Here is a 16,007-nt window from a genome sequence, read left to right on the forward strand (position 1 = left end):
CAGTTACTAAAGTAACTACATCATCAGTCCATACTGGTATATTATTTACCAAGTTTTGTAACTACACACAACACAGTTTACAAAGTAACTCATCATCAGTCCATACTGGTATATTATTTACCAAGTTTTGAACTCACACAACACAGTTTACAAAGTAACTCATCATCAGTCCATACTGGTATATTATTTACCAAGTTTTGAACTCACACAGTTTACAAAAGTAACTCATCATCAGTTTATACTGGTATATTATTTACCAAGTTTTAAACTCACGCAACACAGTTTACAAAAGTAACTCATCATCAGTACATACTGGTATATTATTTACCAAGTTTTGAACTCACGCAACACAGTTTACAAAAGTAACTCAATATCAGTCCATACTGGTACATTAGTTATCAAGTTTTAAACTTACAAAGCACTTGCTTCAACTGGTGTACACTCAGCTTCAGTCAACCACATGACAATGTAATAGGCTTGGGTAAATATACTAGTCAATGGTAGTGTCTCTGTACGGACCTTCTCAGACTGTTCAAAAGAGAGTCCACTCTGTAGAGAAGAGAGAAATATTACCAAAATGTAGTAATTCACTTTCTCAATACAAGGTATCACACATATTAAAGAAAATATACGTTCAACACAGAAACGCATCACATATTGAAGGAAACATACGTCCAACACAGAGCCTGAAATTTTAAATCAAGTTGTAATAATTCACCTTCTTAATAACAAACTTACAGGAAACTTCAAGCAACTGTAACAACTCACCTTATCACCTAGTGACAGTATCAGATGTTGAAGGAGCAACAAGTCTCGACAGTGGGAGAATCTCAACTTGGCCAGCTGGTGTAGTGTTCTTACAATTACACTGCGGCCACTAGCACTAGTGAAGAAGGAGTTTAACTGCTGTGACCTCACGTCCATATCTGAGCATGAATATAAAAACAACACAAAAACTTCAAAGGAAAAAACATTCACTTTCCATATATTTTCAACACCATGTAAAATAGCTTGCTCAATAAAAAAAATGACGGCAGTATTTAATTCCACAGATTTCATAACATCCTGACACAGCAAGCAATTGAATTCTGAACAATCAACTATTTCAATATGTTTTTACAGTGGCACTGTGCCAAGGAATTGACATTCTAATTAAATCTATGAAGAGACTGAATAACAAATATTTAAGTTTATTCTCTAGATGTGAAAATAAAAAACTATTTTGAAATGAATAAACACATTTATATATTAACATTATTAGCTCAGACTGTTGAATTTTGTGCAAAGCTTTTCAAGAGCTATCTGCACTAGCCATCCCTAATTTAGAAGTGATAGACTAGAATGAAGGCAACTATCAACACCACCACTACCAGCTTTTGGGCTACTCTTTACCAATGAAAATTGGGATTCACCATCATATTATAACACCCTCATGCCTGAAAGGTGAGCATTTTTAGTGACAGGGACTTGAACCTGCGACCCACAGATTGTGAGTCAAGTGCCATAACCACCAGGTCCTACAGTTCTCAAGCTATTTATGATAGAGGTATATATACATCCGTTTTTATTTTCTATCATCCTTGAACTACAAGACTATTTCAATGCTTAACCAGTTCAGTAAATACTATTATATCTAAAGTGATAAAATCAATCTGCATTTCTTCCTGTAATTAAAATTCAGTTATGATGAATTACAAATAAATCAAACCAATCGCTTTTATTTTTAAATAGTTATATTTAGCAATGCAGTGACTCATACACAAACTGGTTGGTTTTAACAAATGAAAGTCCTGTAAGAATGCAAGACATTGTACAGCGTTCCACAGTAACAGCCATTTCGTGGGATAGTTGTATTATATCCTCTTCTACCTTGGTATAGACAGCTGCTTTAAAACTATCACAAGGTGTATAGATACTTCCAGATTTTTGTGATATCCTTTCTTTTTGATCAGTTGGAGAGAGACTGAAAATTATGGTTGAAGTTTTCAGGCAGATTCCTTTCTGTTGCGAAGGAGTCAAGACTCATTGTTGATATGTTTAACCTTTTGTTCCTAACTACTTGTGTTAATAATGTGAGTGACTTCTATTAATTTTCAACACAACACTTCTTTTCACCTGAATGGTTGGGCATTCTTCTGTTTCTTCAACACACATTTATTGTTACTTAAACTTCACACCAAGTATTCTCTTTCATTCCACTACCATAAATCACTACACTTGTCTTTTCACACACACACTGTCACATAGATCAGGAAACTGTGTGCTACGTTTATCTTTGAAACTACCACTTTATGATGGAGTACATACGCATTGTAACAAAGCAAAAAATATATGAAGAAAAACAGTGTGTGAGAACATTTAAAGAAATGGTACAGTATAATGTTTTAATATTTGGGCTTTTTCAGTAATTTTAAACTCCTGCATTTTATAATGGTCTCCTACGATAATGTAAAACTTACATCTAAATTATTCCAATTTTCCTCCTCTTTTATTTATTTTTTAACTTACCATCATTTTCCCAGGACAGCTCTTCTGTTTTCTTCTGTCCCAAGTCAACTTCTTTTAGAAGAGCATTAAGAGCTTGCAATATACCTGTACTTGTGTGTAGACGACACTCAAGTTCTGATAATAATGGTTTTTCTTGAGTCCTTTATAAAAAAATTAAGTCTCTTAACAAGAGGTAACTTGTTAAACACAAAGTATGGCTAGTCTACAAGATATCAGACTGTATAAAAAGATATATTACCTTATATCACTGTTCATGAACATTTAAAACAAATATGCATGACCAAGGTTATTACTTCTTCATCTACTCTAAAAGAACATTTTCACCTGTTATTGAATCCCCACAGTCCTGCACTTGAACCATGTATACACTGTATGGTATCCCAGAGTAACCTGAATTTTGCTTTTAGCTTATATATCTATATATTTTGTATGTTACATGAGGTAGAATCTAAAAAACAAAAGCTTAATTAGCTCTAAAACAAACAATACGGTGATTCCTTACACACACACACCCAATCCCAGTTAAAAATTTAAAAAATCTTCAATTATTTCTGAGTTATAAAAATACTAAGTTTTTCTTTATTAAACATAATTTTTATCAATCATTTTTTTTCAGAAGTTTAACTCCCATGAAGCCTATCAAAATACTGAATAGATATCTGGGTTTTATGAGATTCTTCTTGAGACCTATCAAAGTATTGATTAAATAACTGAGTTTGATCACCTAGCAAGTCATAGACATAAACTGTATGATCAGCTGAAAAGTAATTACTTTAAAATGTAACAATATAAAATCAGAGTTACTTTAATATATGATAAACCTTGAAATTGAGTTCAAAACAAAAACAGCTGCTAAGATAACATTTCATCAAATCTTATAAAAAATACAATGGTTTTTAATTCATTTGGAACAAGAACCCATTTGTTTCAAATAAATTCTAATGTTCAAATGTCAATATTGTACAATGTTCCTTTATTAAATTAACAATGTGCATTTTTTTAAATGTTTCCTGTGAAACGTCAGAGAAAACTAGATAATTCTTACTGGTGATATTAAAGTTATATAAACATAATGTTGAAATAATGAAATGTATCCTTCACAGGCAAAAACAGATCATGACAAAATAACAATTGAACCAAAACTTCACTCAATTTTTTCCTATTAAGCTCACACAATTATATCTTTCACAGCTTTAGAAATTTGGTGTTATTGGTTCATACATAAAAAATTGTAAAGAATAAAAATAATGACATAGTGATTCCCACTAAATGTTTTATTACCCAATAATTATCATAGCTGCCTGAAAAATCTTTCGTAGAGTGAAATTTCATAAAGCGAGGTAGATTTTCCCATTGACTACCATTATATAATTGGAGATACGTTCTCAACCAAAAAAAAAAAATTGCCAAGTGATGAGGAAGATGTTAACTCATTTGCTCTTCTGAATCCTCTTGTCAGTCCTCCTGCAGCCCACGATGATGACTGTAAAGCAGAAATTCATTCTTCCCCTTCTCCTACCAAGCAGTAACAACAAGCAATGCCCTTCACCATCACCTTATGTGTCAACCATTCCACTTTCTTGTACGTACAGTACTTAATTTGAATTTAATAAATTTATCACTGGCTTATATTTTTATTTACCCCAAAATTATCATTAAAATATGTTCACTTTCAGTTTATTATGTTTTGGCTAATGTTGATGGTAGTTCCTCAACAAAGATAGGGGCAGTCATCATCACTGGAGCAGGAGTGTCAACATCATGGTGATGGCAAGGAAGAGATGCAGCAGGAAGCAGTGGTGCAGACTTTGGTTTAGCATGCTTACTTTTACTTTATAAAGTTCTTTATAGGAGGTTAGGGCACTTTCAACACTGTGTTCAAGTTTAAGGCTTCAATCAAAAATTTGGGTCATTTTTAGTCAGGATTTCCACAGCTTGATCAAATAGGGAGAGTGAATCTGACAGCAATTTCCGTGTTAAAACCAACTACGGTTCTGGTTCCTTGTCATCTCTCTCTCTCTTCATCAGCAGTCCATTCTTGGTCAATTTTCATAAGCTCTGCATTGATCAGTTATTCATGGTGTGATGCCAGTAAGTCACTTGATGTCTTGCTCTTCAATTCCATTAAACCCAACCTGATGTGCTACTGACACAATTTCTTTAACAACAGGTTCTGTATTAGGGATGCCTTGAAAATCATGTACACATTCTGGCCACAGTTTTCTCCAAACTCCATTAATATTCGAGGTTGTAACTTCCTTCCAAGACTCTGCTATGTTGTCTGTGGCATCCTTGATGTTGAACGATTTCCAGAAATTTCTGATCGAGGTGTTTCTGACACTGTCCACTGCCCTGATCTGAGGATGCGTCTTAAGTAATATGCTATGACTCCTTGATGTTTGGCAGAAGAAACTCCACACAAATGTTTGTTGATAAGTCAGTTAGGTTGATAGGGTGGTTTGATGAGTTGTCAACAAGCAGCAGAGCTCTATGGGAAAGATTTTTCACAAAATAATATCTCTCCACTGCAGGGCAGAAAAAATTGGTATACCAATCCTTGAAAATTGTTTTTGTTGTCCAAGCCTTTTTATTAGACCTACAAATGACTGGCAGATTGATCTTGACATACCCTTAAGTGCCCGTGGATTCTCAGAATGGTGAATCATAAGAGGTTTCAACTTGAAACCACCCTCTGCATTGCCTCCCAGAATTAGGAAAACTCTATCTTTGAAAGCTTTGTGACCAGATGCTGACTTCTCTTCCCTTGACAAGACTGTCCTGTCTGGCATATTCTTCCAATACAGACTAATCTTGTCAACGTTGAAAACTTGACAGGTTGTACATCCTCCTTGTTCGATAATTCCCTTTAGAACTGGTATGTATGCTGCTGCTGCCTCCTTGTCAGCACTTGTTGCCTCACTGGTCATCTTTAGGCTGTGTAGATTGTGCCTTTTTTTTTAAACCTATCGAGCCAGCCTCTACTTGCAGTAAAAGTTGTGGTTTCTTTAGTATTAGGTCCTGGTTATTCCTGTTCTTCTTTCTGCAGGTCTTCAAATAATGAATCCTTCCACTGCTTCATGCCATCCACCCATAGAGCTAACAAACATCCCATTTCTTCTATTATGTTAGGGCAATGCCTAGTTAGTAATTTAGCAGATGCAGGTGTTGAAGACTTAGCACTTTGGATAGCTTTTTCTTTCTTGATAGTTGCTATAGTTGATAGTGAGAACTTGAATGCCTTGGCGATCTCCGCGAGTCTCTGGCCTTCATTAAACTTTTTGATGATTTTCAGTTTTGTTGATACTGAGATGGCTTTTTTTTTGCTTTACTATGGGCACTAGAATCATTTGCAGTATGTTTACCAATAATTTTGTATATAAGTGCAAAGTAAAATCTAAATAAAACTTGAGAAATCAGTTGGCTGTAGTTTTAGTGAGTTACATTCAAAATTTAATTAAACTACTTAATTATCATAGTATACAAACAAACTTGATGTCAAACCATGGATAATAACTCTACTTTTAATATAAGTTTCAAGTTTTTAATTTCATAAGAAAATATTTAAAAACAACCTGAATTTACCCTAGTGTGAGAATTTGAATATTTGTTCTCGAGTCCTTTCTCTTCTGGATTTTGTTTTTGTCCACCCCTTTTAAACTATGAAATGTTATGTAAAATATTCTGTATAATTTCATCATTGATCTTTTCAATCTATATTTCTATATCCTTCAATCTTATGGAACTAAAGAACAACCAATGAAATATTCTGTATAATTTCATCATTGGCTTCATTATCAACTGCTGGTCTGTACAAAATCAGACTAATTTCTGACTCATGGCACTTTATTGACAATATTTAGTTAAAAAGATTAAAATTGCTTCCACCAAGCTAGTGTGTCCAAATATATTACCATGTCATATTAGACCACAGATACACTCTTGGATTCTCCAGTTCCAAAGCCTGGAGGAACCCTGGAACCTCAAGTTCCGTAGCCTGAAGGAACATTGGATCCTCAAGTTCTGAAGCCTGTAAGAAGCTCTGAATTATTATTTTTTCTTATTGCATATTGACTAATTTTAGAACAACAACTAAGTTAAACTAAACTAGAAAATTAACAAGTCTTGTGCATATAATTCTTATGTTCTAAGTAACACAATCCATTACCCTGCAGAGATAAGATCATTGACTACTTCTCGAGCTAACACTTCTGGGGGCTGTAGATGAAACAGTTCCTGTTCAAAAGATGTGGTGATTTCATCTGTTAAGTAGCTCTGGGTGAGTTTCAGACAGTCCAGCAAAACAAGCAAGTTGGCACTTAGCTCCACATCTATAGTATTTTAAAGGAATAAAATCAGTCTGACTAATTAACTACTGAGTGTAATCTGATTACTCCCAAACTATTCTACACCCATGGTCAATCAAATCACTAATAAGCTTTTGAGTGTAATATGATTTAAAACTATTCTGCATGCTTGAGTAATCAAATCACTAATAAATTTTTGAGTATAACCATATTACACTCAAACAATTTTGTACTCATGAACAATAAAAAATTATAGTGTTTCACTATCCATATCAAAGATAATGTTAAAAAGAAAATACATACAGAATGATGTGTCAATAAAACTGTTGGTTAACTGGCCACAGCTAATAGAACCAATTATTCAATAAATTGTTGTTTCCAGAATATTTTATGTTGAGAACACAAACATTACTCAGCTCTCTCTCTCTCATGCTTTGGGTAAAAACTACTGAAAAAGTTTTAACAGGGTATGATCCAAAGTCTACATACATGAATCTACTGGTTACATTGTGGAGTTGACAATTTATGTGCCATTTTTATTTTTTCAATCATCAAAATATCAAATATCAGGCATAATACAATGCTACAGAAACACATTTTGCCGATTAATTTGTTAATAAAAAATTATTTCTCATTTTAACTACATTTTAACGGTTTTTTTTTTACATTTGAGTAGCTAATTAACAGTGAGAATAGAAGGCTAAACCATCAACATAAATATAACAGGATATGCCATTTGGCTCATCTTATAACAAATCTAGTGTTTTACTACTTACTTAATACATAAAATAATTAAAAGCTTCTTCCAAAGTTATAATTTTCCTAAAATGAAAATGTATTTCCAATAGATACTTACCACTACTCACATAATAGCGTTTCTCACTCAGTGCTTCTATCTATATGCACCAATGTTTTCACTTGCCACTAGCCTTGATACTCCCACCTAATCCACATTTATCACATGATACAGCTGCACTGTAGCATGCAAATAAGAATGTGACAACCCTCCATCAATATGAGTGCAATACACCCTCCTGACACAGCTGGAGAACCCATCTTCACTTCCAGATTATGCAAAAAAGAAGTGAGAGTGGAGGTAAGTATTTATCAGAAATGCATTTTCAGTTTAGGAAAATTATAACTTCTGATATGATACACTACCTTCACTCATAATCCCACACTGAACTGGTGCAAAAGTTACCTATTTGAGTACCCTTCAGAAAACATCCAAAGAGATCCCATGGAGTGTGACATTTCACTGCAGAAGAACACAATCATGGGAGACCTCACCACATCAGAACCAGGTGTACTCTTTGCCCACTGTGAAAGTATGTGTCACTAATTCAGGCAGAAGGGAAATACATCCTATACAACATTATATGTGTCAAAAGTGGCTAGGGCATGTCAGACTGAACTCCAGTTCAAAACCAGGCGGCATCAGGTATTTATCGTCTGGTTTAGGGTAGGAGAAGGATCCCTACCATTTTCACCTCAAGACAAAAAAGCAAAAGGGAAAAACATTCTACCATTCTAGTACATAACCCAAACCAAGACTCCCAGCAAACTGACATATAGGAAGGGGGGGGGGGGTGCAATGTGGTGGTTCATGGTCACTCAAACCCAAAACCAGACACCATTGGGAATATATCATTCAGTTGGTGGTAGGATGAGGGCTCCCTACCAGCTACATGTGTGAGGACTTATGTTGGCGGGTTCAGCTCTAATCCAACACCAGACCACCTGGGAACCAGCATCCAGGAGGTGGTAGGATGAGAGGTTCCAGCTAGAGGGTTGAAATTAACTTTGGTGAATCACCTACAGTCCATAATCAGATGGCATCAGGTACTCTTCATCTGGCCTGCACCATTTACACTGAGAGAACACCACCACCCTACTCTTAACTGAATGGATTTCAGAACAATCAGGGGGACGCCTCCATTGTCCAGCAGCTAGAAGCTAGTAAATGGAAAAGACGCCTGTACTCCACTTGAAGAGGGGAGGGGAACAATGTGGTGGGGAGTCTGGAAGAATGCAACACTGGAGAAAGTGCAATGGGTGACACAAAACCTATTTTTTAAAAGCAGGTTAGTCCAAATTTATTAAACTGAGATCAAAGGGATGGGCAGCTATCCTGAAACTGCTTTACTCATGATAGTCCAAGAGTTGGTACAGTCTGGAATGGACATAGTTATGATGTAAAACATTGCAAGGATGAACCTACTAGCAGTCTTGTGGAGCACTCCATCTCAACAGCCAGTGTTATAGACCGGAAAGACAGATTTATGAATTGGTATATCTGGATAGGCAACCCTTGCCATAGAGCAGGATCCAACATGTAAATTAGGTACCCTGAAATGGAAATATATGAACTTACCCATTCATAGTTGAACCAAAGTGTGGAGAATGGCAACAAGCAGTATTCAGTATCCAGATGCAGAGGAGGTGGTTACATGATGAAGGTAATGGGAGATGAATGTGTTATATGTGGTCCACACACCAGCCTGAATTATTTCCTCCAAAGAACGATGGAAATGGGCAACCAGAGAAAGGTGGTGGCTCTGATGAGAGGACACTTGGAAAAGACATTGGGAATCGGAAGACAAGGAAGAATAAGCCAATCTGATAAGCTGGTGAATCCAACCCATAAAGGTGGTAGGGGAAATATCATGGATAAATGAAGGGTTCCAATGGAAAGAGGCCATCTGGGCAATATAAAATCAAAGATCATAAACAGGACAGAGAAAATGATTCCAACTGGAGCGTGAATAGAAATGGGAGGTAGGGAAATAGCGGTAAATGTAATGTCATCTTCACGAATTGCTGATGTCTTGGAAAAAAACTGTGATCCGGATACAGGAGAACATACAGGTATGATGATAAAGGACAAGTAATACGTCAAGGGCAAAACAAATCCAACCTACAATGACCATAGGCAAAAAGGAGCAAAAAATAAGTCTTGAGAGCCAAATGGTATAGGGTACGGTGGTCAAGGGTTCAAAAAAGAGATTGGGTAAAAGCATAGAAAACGATAGTGAGGTCCCAATCAGGAAGGGGCATAGGATGATAAGGACAAAGGATATGAAAGGAACAAAACATAAGAGAGAGGACCGGAGAGGGAAACACTAGACAGGAATGGGAGAAATGAAAAGTACTGGACAAGGTTGCTCTATAGCTGGCAATGGTAGACGCAGAAAAACCATTGTCAAACAGCCAAGTAAAAAATTCAAACACATGAAGAACAGCAAGAGGGAAAGGGTGGTAACCATGGTGCAGAGACCACTGGCAAAAAAAACAAGTCATTTTCTCTGATGCACCAATAAGGAGGAAGGATGGATGGAATGCAAAAGAATGGAAGCTACCCATGTGGAGAGTCCAGACTGCCTCACAAGAGACCGGAGAAATGCCATGGGTGAAGCCATGGTGTGATGACTTTGGGAAGAAACAATGGCAACAGAGGTTGTAAAAGTAGGGAGGATGATAGTGAAACTGAAAACATAGGTGATCACTGAAGGAGGGTAAGAACCGGAAACCAAGGTTGAACAGACCAAAAGAGTAAGATGAGAAGGACTTTACACAGATTGGATTGGATAAAACTTGGTGAAGGAGACATATAGGCATACAGGTAAAGGTGGAACCAACCCTAACTGAAGGAGTCTACCACCACAGCCAAAGGATATGGGATTGGGGGCCAAAAAAAGGGGAAGCTTGGCATTGAGATGGGTGACAAATGCATCCAGAAGAGAAGTAGCCCACTGTTCACATAACCACAAAACACCTGAGGATTGAGGGACCACTCCATGGGGGAGAACATTCTCTAGACCCAGAACATAACATACCAGTAGGTATGTGTGATATGAATGGACCTGGAAGGGGAGTTCTAATACCCAGAATCAAGGCAAATGTGAACAGGTTCCCCCTTGTTGATAAAGATACGAGACAACGGTCGATTTGTTGGAATGGATCATGAACATTTTGCCTCGTATTAATAGCAGGAAATGATCCAGAGCCCGAAGAACAGTAAGAAGCTCTAGCATATTGATGTGTATAGCTGACCCAACCAAAGACCCGTGATTTCCCGTGTATCCAGAAACGCTCCCCAACCCGCCAGAGAAGCATCCGTAAAAAAGATGCAATTCTGTTGAGCCACCAGTCTAAATCAATGTTCAGTAAGGGAGGGAGAAGGATAACAAAGTCTAGGGGATCCCGAGCAAGATTTCACTGATTGTGCAACACCAACTGGAGGTTAAGCATGATCTAAGGGAATGAGAGCTCACATGGAAGCCAAGTCCCCAAAAGAGATAGAACCTTGCTTGCAGTAAGAGTAGAAGATAACTGAGCTTTGGGATCTAATAGCTTCATCCCTCGCAAATGAAGTGGAGAAGGATGGCCCAACTGAAACAGAAGTTGAAAAACACCCCCAAGAGGATAAGGTATTCGATTGGAAGAAGAAAGTATTCCTCCAGCGTGACAACTAACCCACCTGGGTGTGCTCATGAAAGGTCTGATGGGATGGAGCTAAGAGTAGCCAGTCATCCATGTAATAGTTGAACTGCAGGCCATGACTGCTCGACAGAATACGTAGGGAGCAGATGCCATACCAAACAGCAAAGCACAGAATTGATACACTCGACCCTTGTGGACAAAACAAAGGTAATGTCTGGATGTTGGAGAAATAGGGATGTGAAGGTATGCATCCACTACATCCACCTTCGTGATCCAAAGACCAGTTGTAAATGCCCAACAAAACGTGATGAAAGACCTCTTGGTGAAATGAGGAGGGTTGATAAAACAGTTGAAGTGGGAAAGATCTATAACAGAATGCCAGTCCCCAGTCATCTTGGGAACTACAAACAACTTGGAATAGAATCCTGGAGAAGTATGAATGACAGGTTCTATAAAATCCTAGAGAGAAGAGTCTGAACACTTTGGAGAGATGCTGGCAAGAAATAGGATCCAGAGGAGGAGGGTGGGGTGAGATGTGGGTGATAAGGGAGGAGGGTTGATAAAATGATGAGAAATACCTTCTGACAAAACCTGAAGCACCCAAGGATCCAGGTGAAATCATACCACAGATGCACAAACTTGGCCAACCATACTCCGATCTTGCCAGAACCTACAGGACAGTCATTGGTACTGTTGACAGCAGGGGGCCCAGTGATGAGTAAACTGGCACTTGCCACCAAGAACTGGGAAAAGGGAACAGGTAAAGGTGCAGAATGAGGAGGGCAGAAAATAGGAACAGAAGAAGGCTGTGATAGATGAGAGACCAAGGACATAAGAGAGGAGTGTTGATGAGCAGCCTCCACCCTGGACTCCATAGAGTTGGGAAGATCTCCAAAAACAGAGGTCTTGTAAATAAGACATGAGTAGGTGCACATTAGTTAACAGCATGCCCCACACCAAATAGAAGAGCCATGTATGAAGGAAAGGGCCAAAAAAGACAATCATACCAACATGAAATACACAAGGAGCAAGTATCCTCCAAAAACCTCGCAGGGGATAGTCTTAGGCAGGAGATTGATGGAGGAATATCTCAGGAGGGTGGAGAAGAACAAATGGGGGTAGGAAAATCTGGCTTTAAATCTCACTAAGGTATCAGGGTCAGAACCCCAGACCTGGATCAAAGACTAATGTTTGAGAGTTGAGAAATGGAAAATCCAAACAATGGTATGCCAACATGTAATTATCCAAGGTATGCTGACCCCAGAATGTAACTGTGCCAGAAACTCCACTATCTGGAGAGGAAGGAAAAACAGGTAGTCAGAGGAAGAGGCAGAATGTAATAGGGAAGGAGTCATATGACACAGACAATAGGTAACATACCTGTGGCACCATATCCAGAAAGACTGAAGACAATCTGGGGGCATCCACAGGTGGAAGATGGGATTGCACGGCAAAGGAAGGAGATAGAAAGAGGCTAACCAAACCATTTTCTTCTTCTCCGGGTTCACCAAGAAAAGGAATATCTGGTCTGGAATCAGGAGACATCACAGGCCACATAGTGTGGTTGAGGTGCAGTAGTAGTGTGATAGTAGCAGTGATTTGAAATTCAGAGTTCATAAATTCAACTGAGAGGGGATAAAAAAATTAACCATGTACAGTAACTCTAGTATAACTGTAGAAAAAAACAAAAGCAGAAAGAACAAAGTTGTTGAAAAAATTGAAAAAAATCTAAATCAAACATGAGCAAAATATGAACATGTCTTCACTCTATAGCACCAAATCTAGAGGTGAAGACTGGATTCTATAGTGTAGAGGAAGCCAGCTGTGCCAAGAGGGTGTGTCACACTCCTATTGGTGTAGAGTTTGTTGCATGCTTATTTGTATGCTACAGTGCAGCTGTACCATGTGAAATATGTGGGGTAGGAGGGAGTATCAAGGCTAGTGACAAGCAAAAACATTTGTGCATATAGAGGGCAGCACTGAATGAGAAAAGCTATTATATGGGAGAGGTAAGGTATCGTATCAGAATAAACTTTTCAGCTTTGCTGTAACTTTAGAAGTTATATGAATTTAGGCAAAATGTTACCTGAGTTGATTACAGAGTTATTCAAAAAGACCTTAGGTGTGCACTCGCTGGGATTGGAAAAGAGAAGGTGCTCCAATGAATCACAGGGACGAAGTACAGAGTACATGTTCTGCAACAAAGAATCTCGGATTATGTTGTAAGCTACCTAATTGAATATTTTCTAATTATGTAATAGTTATAAAAAACTAAAAAATGTTTCATGAGTAATTAGTGCTTAATTAGTGATTTCTTATTAATTTTCTCGTAAGAGCTGGTATTAAATTTCATTGATAAATTATAATAGAATGAGATTTCAAATATTTCTTTTTACTTAACTTTACAAAGAATACCTTTTAAATATTTTGATGTTATGGTATAAAAACAATGCTCTGTTCGAATCTTTTTCAATTCATAGTTTATATTTGTAGTTTATCTGTAGCTGGTCAAAGTTCTGCTTCTTTTAATTACTCAAAAAGAAAAAAGGATGTGATAAATTAACAAATATCTGTATAATTGTTTTTTTATGGCTTGAATATTAAATTGTTGCCTAAAGAAGGCTTCTGTAAGAGAGCCAAAAGCTCATAAATAAAAGTATTTTAATGTAGAGAAAAGTCAGTGTATACTTCTACAAATATCTGTGTTAAAAGTGCTTTAACATTCCTCATAAACAAGCATAACTTGCTTTAATTTTTGATGAAAAAGTAAAAAAACAAAAAAAATCAAAGAAGTTAACTCTACCAACAAGGGTCACAGGTCAAAGACCATGTCATCACATTTGTTGACTCACATTCAAAATTATATTCAATTTTTATTTTATGAATTTATGTCAATAAGTTTAGTATCAAATTGAAGATTATAATTCAAATTTTTGTACTATACATTAGTTAATTTCTTAATTTAAAAGTAAATATTAAAAAAACAGCATAAATATTGATTTTTGTGTGTCACGTGATATTGGTTCAAATTAGATGTTTGTGGTGTTCAAATACAAAGTCTATACTTTCTTACGAATTAGGAACTCAAATTACCAAACTGACAAGCTAGAATACAAAAATAAGAACCTCCTATCTTTTCTATTTACTGAGATATCACTAAATTTAGTGACTCCGTGACACGCCCACCTTTTTCCATTTTTGGAAACACTTGCTTAAGTACACCTACTTCTGTCTATGACGTGTGTATAACCAATCAAAAGCTTAGAATGTCCCCCTAGTGGCTTTCTCAATCTTTTTCAAATATACAGAACTCTCTCTTTTTATAAAAGATTCCAGCTGGTAAGGTAAAACTTTAGTGAGCTCAAATTTCATAGATTGATAAATTATAGTTACAAAGTATGTAACTAGAAGAGATACATGTTTGCTATACTTCATTATTTACTGTTCTATGTTTTAAGAAAAATAAGTTTAAGAACATATTTGTAAATAGTAATATTTTATATGCACATATAATGTATTATAACTGAAATGTCACTGTATCTTACAAAATACTAGTCCACTAAAACACAGCCAAGACAGGTCACTTTGTAAAGGCCAGTTTTATATTCTTGGATACGGTAACACGAGTGTACATGCACAGCATCATTGCAACTTCTGTAACATTAGTCAGACATGCTGAAAAGGTCAATATAATAAAAAATATATATAATGTTATGGGATTTATGCTATTTAGACTAAACACTTGTCTTTTTGTGTTATAATCTGTAGTCATTCTAGAACGAAAAAAGCATAATTTATATTTATTTCCTAATTTTTTATGGTGGTTACGAGGCCAGTTAAACTGGCAGACCCTGGAAAGAGTTAGGGTAGAAAAAATATTACCTAAAATACAAAGTTTTACTGAAAAATAGATTTGAAACATATTTAGGAGATTGTAGAGGTTACACAAATGATATTTGAGATTTTTGGGATGAAGAATAGTTTTTTTAATCATAACATGAAAATCCCTTCACACTTGGACTAGTAACAAAACAGACTCGATATATTCACAAACAAACCTTTATTAAATTACTTCCTTAAAAAATCTGATGCTTACTAAAAGTCTGCCAAATTTTGGGAAGATACATGTACTGCATTAAAAATTATAGTATAAATACTTAACATGTGTAAATGTGTATACAAACTTGTGTATTTTATACCTAGCCCACACAAAAGGGTTAAATCTGATTATGTTACTTTTGAACTGTAAAACTGCAGCTTAGTTCTCTGTTAAGAAAAACATTAAATGGTTTAACCAAAATAGAAACTCTGATATGAAGATTTTATTAACTTTTGTCTATTTAATGTCTATGAAAAAAACATCCAATTAACATAAGAGTAGCATGCACTGAAATTATACAAACCTTACTAATCTCACATTCTTTATTCTTTACAATGGGATTGACCATCACATTATAACACCCCTATGGCTGAAATGGCAAGTATGTTTGGTGGGACAGAGATTCGAACCAACGACACTATGATTGCAAGTCAAGCACCCTAACCACCTGGCCATGCTTGGCCCACACTGAAAGTATACAAACCTTACAAATTTCACATTCTTTATTCTTTACAGTGGGATTGACCATCACATTATAATGCTCCCACAGCTGAAAGGGCAAGTATGTTTGGTGGGACAGAGATTCGAACCCACGACCCTATGATTGCAAGTCAAGCACCCTAACCACCTGGCCATGCTTGGCCCACACTGAA

At 36.5% G+C, this 16,007-nt stretch overlaps 1 protein-coding gene across 1 annotated transcript in view; it reads right to left on the reverse strand.

Annotated features, from left to right (window-relative positions):
• LOC106467009 (nuclear pore complex protein Nup160-like) overlaps positions 1–16,007 on the reverse strand; it is a 63,589-nt gene that overhangs the window by 23,696 nt on the left and 23,886 nt on the right. The window contains exons 13-17 of the mRNA XM_022395094.1: positions 13,342–13,486; positions 6,674–6,836; positions 2,509–2,648; positions 769–926; positions 416–549 (exon numbers count right to left, since the gene is read on the reverse strand). Coding sequence (XP_022250802.1) covers positions 416–549; positions 769–926; positions 2,509–2,648; positions 6,674–6,836; positions 13,342–13,486 — 740 coding nt within the window. The remainder of the gene's footprint in view (positions 1–415; positions 550–768; positions 927–2,508; positions 2,649–6,673; positions 6,837–13,341; positions 13,487–16,007) is intronic.

The sequence above is a fragment of the Limulus polyphemus genome, unplaced genomic scaffold (genome assembly GCF_000517525.1).
Source record: "Limulus polyphemus unplaced genomic scaffold, Limulus_polyphemus-2.1.2 Scaffold2459, whole genome shotgun sequence".
Lineage (NCBI taxonomy): Eukaryota > Metazoa > Arthropoda > Merostomata > Xiphosura > Limulidae > Limulus > Limulus polyphemus.